At 36.3% G+C, this 10,119-nt stretch overlaps 1 protein-coding gene across 1 annotated transcript; it reads left to right on the forward strand.

Moving 5' to 3' along the window:
- Positions 1 to 1,998: 1,998 nt before the first annotated feature.
- On the forward strand, positions 1,999 to 8,948 carry LOC132278506 (5'-adenylylsulfate reductase-like 4). The gene is made up of 4 exons (XM_059780302.1): positions 1,999 to 2,591; positions 7,215 to 7,402; positions 7,489 to 7,613; positions 8,189 to 8,948. Exons 1-4 carry the CDS (start codon positions 2,388 to 2,390, stop codon positions 8,632 to 8,634), a joined length of 963 nt encoding a protein of 320 aa, XP_059636285.1. The 5' UTR covers positions 1,999 to 2,387; the 3' UTR covers positions 8,635 to 8,948.
- Positions 8,949 to 10,119: the final 1,171 nt, after the last annotated feature.

The raw sequence follows: 10,119 nt of genomic DNA on the forward strand, positions 1-10,119 counted from the left end.
GATTCTGACTTTAGGTCAGTGTACCACTCGAACGCGTTTCCTTTAAGTGATCGGACAAACTGTTTGACTAGTAAGTCCCCCTCTGTTCCGGCATTGTTATAAGTCTCGACAAAATGGGCAATGTGTTGTTCGGGGTTACCTTTTTCGTCAAATTACTGAATCTTCGGAGGTTGGTATCCTACATGCATTCTCATACTGTCGATTCTCCTTGTATAGGGCTTTGAGTACATGAGAGTGCTCTGTGAGACACCACCATATTGAGCTCGGATTGTATTCGTTATCATATCTTGCAATTGTTCGACAGATAATGAAGAGACTGAAGAAGAGGTATGATTGGTTTGACCAGTCGCCTGTTCTATCCCCGGCGTCTGGTTTTGACTGGTCGCTTGTTCTGTCACCGGCGTCTGTTTGGGATTCTCCCTGTGAGTACCTTGTGCTATAGAATTAGGATTCTCCGTTAGTATTGCTGTGGAAGATGTAGGTTTCCCAGACGGTGGTGGTGTGAAAGTTGCACGATTCCCGGATGGCATTGGTGTTTCACCGAAGGTCTGAACTTCCAATTTATTCATTATTGTAGCGATTTGCAAGTCCTTTTCTTCAATAGTTTTTGTGAGGTTCTCAATGGAATAAGCCATAGTTGCTAGTTGTTCCTCCACCGTAGCAGCTCCAGTCATCATAGCAGCAACCACATCTGAGTATGATAGGCCTTGAGAATCCACGTTCCTTGAAGTGATTGATTGCTCCGAAGTCTGACGTGGTGACTCTGGGGGTGAACCGACACTAGAGTGAGCATCATAGATAGAACGAAGTGAATCTGGTGGTGGAGCCTCCTCTGGAACAATGTCAAGGTTTTTGACATGTTGAGTTTTCACGTTCGCCGGTGTTGCAGGATTAGCTTTCACCACATCTTGCTGAAGTTTGAATGACGTCATCGCCTGGGACTTGCTACGTGTCACAGGGCCCGTCAAGGTACTTCCATCGCTTAATTTGGTCTTCGTGCCACTTTTCATGGTGGCTTTAGCGTCGACCTTTGCAATAGCGATGTTCTTTTGGGCTTTCTTGTCTGTCTGAATCTTAGGGGGAGCCATAGAATCTGATAGAAAAGAAACTTGATGGTAGGAGAAAGAGATGAGAGGCAAAGGTTGTCCCACCGGGCGTGCCATAAATTTGTACACACAAATTTTGTAAGTCTGCAATAGAAACAAAATATGGAGCAAAATAGAATTTTATTAATTTATGAATGTGGAGTACAGTCCTTTGTAATATCTTTTACAAAAAAAGAATGGTCCTCTGATTCGATCTCCTTGTTTTTGGTTGGTTGGATCCAAGGGCTGCATGAGCTTGTTCTTGAATTACTGTGAAATTTGATAAAGAACGGCACGTTGTTGGATGTGCTTGATGTTCTTCGCTTTTGGGTTTCGATTCTGAATTTGTGTCTGAATTCTGAGTCTCTGGAATTCTGAGTCTCTGAACTTCTGAATTCTGAATTTGTGTCTGAATTTGTAGACTTCTGAATTCTGAATTCTCTCCCCTTTTTCTTCCTCAAAGCCTCTATTTATAGGCTTCTTGGATTAATAGGATGATGACACGTGTTATCTCCTGATAAAGAAAAAACTATAACTGGGCCGGGCCGGTTATATTGTGATAATTATCCTTAAAGATAATCATTTAATTATCTGAGTTGGGCTAATTAAATAATTTAAGTAGACCAAGCCTGGTAAATTAAATAATTTATTTAAACATTAGGCCTATATTTAATGGGTCCATTCGTTAAAATCAAAGCTCACTAAATTTTAGTCTCTACAAGCTGTATCAATTTAAATTAAAATAATAATATTGCAGAGTTACATCACGGTCTAACAAAAATTGTGACAGTCACTGTCTCTGCAGACAGGAGAGAGAGCGAGTGACCTGGATGGAGGGACCCTGAAAAGAAAAGCTAGCATGCGCACCCCACCCACCCACCCACCCAACCAGATTATCTTCACCCCTTTTCCTCTTCCGAACCATACAACACAACCATCAAACTCCGCAACACATACTAGTATCTCGGAAAACACATACAAACACAACCCAATCGTATTATATTAATTTTTTATTATTATATTTTTTGTAGTGGTATATCCAACAAAACACAATTTGGGTCGATCCAACAAATCCAATCATCAATCAATCAACCCAAAGACCAACTTGATTGATTGATTGATTGATTTCAGTTCATCGTGTCCGTGAAAAAGTTCGTCCTCACGCTCTCAAAATGATTTAGGCTTTTCTTTGGAGGGTCATGAATCCTAATTTCTAGGGTTTCATCATACATAATACATACATAATAAGATCCTCATCGTTGTCTTCGTCGCCGTCCTAATTCATCGATCAAATAAACGGAGATGAGGGTTTGGGAATCGGGTTTGGTTGTGTTACTTCTTTTCGGCACCGAGCTGGTTAGGGCTTCTTCGTCGTCGTCGTCGGCCATCATGTGCCCTATAAACTCCCTTGCGGACTCCATTTGCCGAGGGTTTGCAGATTCTGGGAGCTGCCCCTTCAATGGAGAACAATCATTTCGATCTGTTGATGCAGTTGGCGTCAAGGAGGTGCGCAAAGTTCTTGTTTTTATTACTATTTTGATTTCCCTATATTTTATTGTTTTGTCAATTTTATGTTTTGTGAAATTTAATTGTTGTTTGGGGAAGTTGGTAGATGATTTGATTCTATGATTACGAGTATGAGGGCATTGCTAATGATGTCTGTCCTAATTATTAACTTTTTTTTTATAGTTTATAGATACATAGTAGTGTGCATTGAAATTTATTGATTTTGTATAGAGGGTGGTTAGGACTTAGGACCCTTTGCAATGTGTTTGTAATTTTGATTACTAATGTTTCCAAAAAGAACAATTTAGTGATGACTTCATAGTTAGAAAGAGGTAAATCAATTTGGGGGGGAAGGGAGGAAATGACTGTGTGTTACTTCAGCTGCTTAAGCTCATGTATTATTTAACCTAGAAAGAGGAAATTCATGCGGATGGAAGTTAGTGGTAGACCAAGAATTTGATCATCCTAAGTGAAATTTCTACTCAAGATGTGGGATGTATAGAGCAAAATGGTAAAACGAGATTCACATTGCTGAGTCGTGCCATGAATTGGTAATATCTATGTGGCATCTTTTGGATTTTGTGGATAGCTTGAAATTATAGTTGTCGCTTTTGGCGCAAGGTGTAATTTCGAACAGAAATTTATATGAATGATATCCTTTTTGAACCTCAAATTTGTGTGGTGTGGTTATGGACTCTATTTAAGGGTGAAACTTTAGTAAAGCTACTTCCAAAAAATTGATAAGGATTATGATTTATGAGGGAGTCGAGATGGAGATTAATCACCATCACTATCACATCCGCTGGTTATCATTTCATTTGGGTCGACTGTCTCAATAGCCGCATGGTCTCTAGAAATTCCTGCAGCTTATTTTAAATTCTGGCAACTCGTTGCTGCATAGAAATCATAGCAACCTACTTTCTTGAGTCTCACCAACTTGTCAGACATCATATGTGCTTACTCATATTTTTGTCCTAATAATTTAATGGCCACCTTGAAGTGTTGGTCAAGCCGATACATTTTTCATAAGGTGTGAACAGGCACAGCATAACTTTTTGCATTATTTGTTTAAAGTGGCTGCGATTAAATAAAAAACCTCTTTCTCACTGCTTAGTGGTGCATCCTGTTGCAATTGTACCAAATGGTGGACTATTCTTAATAACGCTTTTTTGAAGGAAATAGAGAAAATAAAAAGGAACTTAAGAACAATTCTAAGCAATAAAACCTAGAGTCTACTAGACAATTGGATTACCAAAAAACATTATTTGGTTGAGTACTTTGGTTTTAGACTTTTAGTTGAGACTTGCATCTGGGTTTTGAAACAGGATATATAGTATGCAGGAGCATTTCATTTAAGGCATTTCCTTTTCTGATTGAATTTGAGTAACCTAGATTTTCCCTAGTATTTGAGGCCTTTTTGGTTCTACTATCTGGAAGTAGTTTCCAAGAACAGTAAAAACAGAACGGAGTTTTTTAATATTAGAAAAAGAGTGTTCTTTGATTAAGGGCTATCTTGCCTCTGTTTTCTGATCAACATGTTATGTTCTCAGAAATAAAAATAAAAGTAAAAAGAGAGAAATCAATATGAAATTTTGCTTAGTCGAGTATATTCTAACAACTGTGTTCTTGAAATTGATTTAATAAATATAATAATATGTCAGAGAAAAAACACTTTCTTAAATTTTCTCAAATCCTTTTTTTTCCATTGTTTTTCGAAACCGTTTCTAAGGAACAGAACAAACAGGCTCCAAGTCTCTCTTAACTTAATTTTCAAAAACTCAATCAAATTAAGTTTTTTCAAACTGTTTTCATTTTTCCTTTCTCTAATCAGTATTATTTTCTCACAATATAGACTTAAACTGGCCCTGATTTTTTTCCCCGTATTTTCATATGTCTTTCTTTGATGTCAAGATTGTCTGGCTGTGTAAATGATTGAACTATTCACTCTAGTCACCCTTATTATGCTTCAATGGAGGTTTAAAATTCTGAATGATGAAATGATTTTTGACGTGTGATTAGTTGAATTTCAGTTTGAGGATTCCTCTTGCTCTCTCCTCTTTTCCTTTCTACGGATTAATTTCTTATCAGGGAAAAGAAACTTGCGCATTGCCCATGGGAATTTCATGTTTGTTCTCATTAAAAGAATTAAAAATCATCAGGGCAGGCCTCATCTCTGACTAAATGGCCATAATGAACTGCCACCAAAGTAATTTGGACCGTATTATATAAGAGAAGTATGCCTGGTTGACATTAGTTGTGTCGTGTATTTCTAGGCCCTTTCGTGTTCTTGTTGTAGACACTAAAATTTTAATGGACTTTTGTTCTGACAAATTGACCTATCAAATATGGGTCTAATATTTAATTGAATTATTTAATTGGCCCAACCTTGGTCCACTTAAATTATTTAATTAGCCCAGTCCAGGTGATTAAATAAAAAGATAATTATTCCTAATAAAATATATTGGAATAATTATTTTTATGAATAATTATCACAATATATGGATAATTATCACAATATAATCTGCTCGGCACAGTTATAATTATGTCCTTATCAAGAAAGGACACATGTCATCATTCTATTAATCCAAGAAGTCTATAAATAGAAGCATGGAGGATTGAGGAAGGGGTCCAGAAATTGAGAGATTCAGAAATCCAGAGGGCCAGAATTCCAGAGAGAAATACAGAAGTTCTGCTGACATTCATTCTTCTTCAAGGACCCAAGCCTTGAAGAAGAAGAACAACAACAAGCATATCCAAAGTCATGCCGTTCTTCCACAAATTCAACAACAAATCTTCTGAAGGTGAAGAACAACAAGCACATCCAATCCAAAGTCGTGCCGTTCTTCCTCAAATTCAACAATGAACAACAAGCACAACCAAAGTCGTGCCGTACTTCCTCAAATTCAACAAAGAACAACAAGCACATCAAAATCATGCCATCCTTTCTCCGTGATTCAACAAGTTTAAAAAATCACCAAACAACATTGTTTGAGATCAAAGCTTCGTCATCCCTCGATCAGAAATCATCAGCGGTCTTCCTCAATTACAAATACTTGAAGAAGATTGTTAACAGCCCGATTCAAGATTAAGCTCCAACAGCCCTTGGATCCAACCAAAGGAGATCAAATCAGAGGATATTTTCTTTCTTTTGTAAAGAATATTTCAGATGGTACACACAAATTTCGTAGTCTACAAATAAAGAACGAAAGATGGGGCAAATAATAATTTATTAATTTATGAAATTCGAGTACAATCCTCTGAGATATTCTTTACAAAAGAAAGAAAATATCCTCTGATTCAATCTCCTTTATTGGTTGGATCCAAGGTTTGTTGGAGCTTGATCTTGAATCGGGTTATTGACAATCTTCTTCAAGTATTTGTAATTGAGGAAGACCGCTGATGATTTCTGATCGAGGGCTGACGAAGCTTGATCTCGAACAATGTTGTTTGGTGATTCTTCAAACTTGTTGAATCACGGAGTAAGGATGGCATGATTTTGATGTGCTTGTTGTTCTTTGTTGAATTTGAGGAAGAACGACGCGACTTTGGATTGGATGTGCTTGTTGTTCTTCGCCTTTAAAGAATTTGTAGAAGAACGGCACGACTTTGGTGTACTTGTTGTTGATAACTGTTGAATTTTTATGAAGAACGGCACGATTTGATGTGCTTGTTGTTGATCACCGTGGAATTTTGATGAATAACGGCACGCTTTAATGTGCTTGTTGCTCTTCGCCTTCAGGTTTGGGTGTTGGGGATGAATGTCGGCAAAGCTTTTGTTACTCTCTCTGGAATTCTCAATTTCTGTCCCTCTAGATTTCCGGCCCTCTAGATTTCCGAGTCTCTAAATTTCTAGACCATCTTTCTCCTTCCTCCAAGCCTCTATTTATAGGCTTCTTGGATTAATAGGATGATGACACGTGTCCTCTCCTGATAAGGACAAAATCATAACTGGGCCTGGCCGGCTATATTATGATAATTATCCATAAAAATAATTATTCCAAATATATTTTATTAGGAATAATTATCTTTTCATTTAATCATCTGGGCTGGGCTACTTAAATAATTTAAGTGGACCAAGTTTGGGCCAATTAAATAATTTATTGGGTCAATTCGTCAAAACAAAAGTCCATTAAAATTTTGGTGTCTACACTTGTTTAAAGCAGACTCTTAGAGTTATGCTGACATCACTACTGTTCAGGCTGCACCTGTGATAATATTATATTACCTTTGCAACTCTAGAGTTCAAAACCTTCGTCTAAAATGCAAAACTTTCTGGAATGTGGTGATTAGCCACTGTGCGCCAAAATCTTCTTCATTTGTTTTTAAATCTTTTGCTGCCTTTTCATATCCATTTTGAAGAGTTTCTTTTGGTTCAGCTATTGTTGCTTGATAAATAATCTGACAAGGTGTAGTGGAAATTAATTGTGTTTTGGCAGTCAATATAAATGGATACAAGTTGATATGGGATGCCTGTGACCACATTCTTAATGCCTAAAAGTCTAATCGCTTTTTTCTATCTATAATGTACAGTTAGTGGCAAAACCACAATTATATTGGAAAGGTGTTTTTGATAATATATTTTCTGATATATACCGATGACATTTGTTCATTTCTGTTGTGAAGGGAGATGAAATTTCATTGCAGAGGGCTCTGAATATGGTTCACAAGAATAGTCATGATTATGTTGCCGTTCTCTTCTATGCATCTTGGTGCCCTTTCTCTGGAACTTTTAGACCAAGCTTCTCCATGCTGTCTTCCTTGTATCCCTCCATCCCCCATTTTGCAATTGAAGAATCAGTTATCAGGCCAAGGTTTGGAGACCAATATTTTTAGTGGACTTGTGTTTTGTGAATGTTGCTTGTGAAACTTCAGAATAACATTGATTAATTATCTTCAGCATACTCTCAAAATATGGAGTTCATGGATTTCCTACTCTTTTCCTTTTAAATTCTACCATGCGTGTGCGCTATCATGGCTCTCGGACACTAGGTTCTCTCATTGCTTTCTACAGTGATATTACTGGTAAGGCCTCTCTCCAGGGTGCTTTCAAATGATATCAATCTGGATAAGAATGTAGTTCTTGTTTTCCCCCTTCCTATCTGATATAAATAATTTAAGATGGGAATCAATTGTTATCTTGCATTTTCTCTAAAAGTGTCCATTTAGTTACTTAAGAGAGTTGCTTATATATTTATAAATATATATATATAAAGAGGAATCATGTCTAATATATGTCCTTAAAACGCAAATCAAAATATCAACCTTTGATACATTAGTAGACCTTATTAACTTGATTAAATGCATTTCTTGTCTAACATTTTCTTGTAGTTGGATGTAGTGCTGTTACTGCTGTAGGTCTTGTAGTGTCTTTTGGAGAGAGAGAGAGAGACATAGAGAGAGCATTCTATATAGTAAGAGGAAATGTTTCTACTTCTGTTTTTCTGCTTGGGCGTGCAGGAATTACATTTCTAATTGCATCGCTTGGCAATATGTGCCATATTATTCTGAAGAATATCAACCCGCTTCTCTTTATGGTGTATTTTTCTCTTTATTTTTTCTATAGGCTTTCTAAAGAATATTATATCCTGTGGTGATAGGCATGAAGGCTGCATTGTTGAATGGAACATCCCTGGACAATGTTGGACACTCGTCAAATCACGAAACACATGAGGAGAATGAGCAGGAAAGCTGCCCATTCTCATGGGCTAGATCTCCAGAAAATTTGCTTCGGCAGGAAACATATTTGGCACTGGCCACCGCATTTGTTATTTTGAGGTTGTTCTACTTTATTTTGCCAGCCTTTTGTGTATGTGCTAGATTTGCTTGGAGAAGGTACATCATGAACATAAGATTGAGGAGCTTGTGGGAACATCCTCAGGCCTATCTGAATCGGGCAATACAGTTGTTCAATTCTTTGAAGGAACCTAGCAAGAGAAGCAATTTACAGGAAGGGGCAATGAATGCAAAGGCATGGGCTTCAAAGTCCTTGGCTACAGTTTCATTCGGAGATGCAAGCACCAGCCGGGTTGCGACAGGAAATTGAATTCACCGTCTCGCTGAAGCTGTTCCCAGTGGTAATAACTGCTCAGATTTTACTGCTAAAGGTTTGGCTGCAGTATTTTTAATGTGAGTGAGGAGCACTTTTTGAATGATGTTGACCACCTCTCATTAGGGTTTCGTTAGAGCTTTTGGTGTTTCCTGGTAAGGTGGAAAAGCTTACCATGATTTGTTGTTGCAGCCACCTCTAACTTAGTCATGTCTTTGTATATCAGATTACAATTTATTTTTTACCATCCAAAAAATATGAAATTGGCCTAATTTTGTTAGGAAAATGATAAAAGTTTGGTCGATTTTTACAACTGATTGATGTGGCAATGACTGAATTATAAACACCTTAAGATTTCATTTTATTCCGTGTTGGACACCAGTTATTGGAGTCGCCAAAAAAATCGATTCGAGGATCCTACCATTACTCATTTTGTTAATACGAGTGGCTCCTAAGCAACACCTCCAACTTGTCAATGTTTTGTTAATTTGAACCCTATTTTATTAATTTTAGAGTAATGATACTTGGTTGTATTTCTCAGGCTGCATATAATGGATAACCAAGCTGTTTGGCTTAAAAGAAGATTTTTATCCATTGAATATAGTGGATAAATTCAAGTTTGGATTCCATAATTCCATTCACTAACATTGGATAAGCACTCGTAGGCTTGGTCTGGTCTAAGAAATAGGCCTAAGAATTATTTTTCTTAATTTTATGAGGTTAGATGATTCTTACTTATGTTACATGTTTAAGTCTTTCTCGAAATTTTATTTTGCTCCTTAAAAGAATTCTATACCTTGCCATTGCTCTATATGTATATTATCTTGTTTCACTAATTATAAGCAAAAATAAAATATCTTTGGCTAGTCCCTCCAGATTATTATTAAATATATATTTTTAAAATGGTGGTTAGAAGCTCTTGCTCTTGCTCTCATTTATTTGATTTATCTGCAGTATCATTTATTCAAGTATATTATAATTATATTCAATTATGAAATACTCCGTGTATATATATATATATATATATTCATAATATAAGAGAGTACTTACAGGGCTCAAAACCGAGACCAAATCAACAAGACCAGACATCGGGAAGATCTAAAAGCAAATCATAGTGAAAAATTTGGACCCATACTAATTTATGGAAAATTCCAAATTAACAATGCTGACTCATCCTCGTTCAATATGAATATGTTGAATTACAAAAATACCCCTGGCTCTTGCACCCTTTTGCAAGGAAACTATACTCTCTTTTAAGAATTTTTTTTCAAAAAAAAATATTCTTGCATTCCCTTAGTCGAGAAAAATTTAATTACACCAGTTGTATTAATGACAAGGTATTAGTATATCTTTATTAGATATTTAGACATAATAATATAATCTATTAAAATAAAATATTTTTATTTATGTAACCAAATATAATTAGTTAATGACACAAAATAATAAAATATTTTTCTCATCAGTCACATGTATAAAGTTTAA

The sequence above is a fragment of the Cornus florida genome, unplaced genomic scaffold, assembly GCF_030987335.1.
Source record: "Cornus florida cultivar Cherokee Brave unplaced genomic scaffold, ASM3098733v1 CherokeeBrave_3.0.0_Hap2_Chr10, whole genome shotgun sequence".
Taxonomy (NCBI): Eukaryota; Viridiplantae; Streptophyta; class Magnoliopsida; order Cornales; family Cornaceae; genus Cornus; species Cornus florida.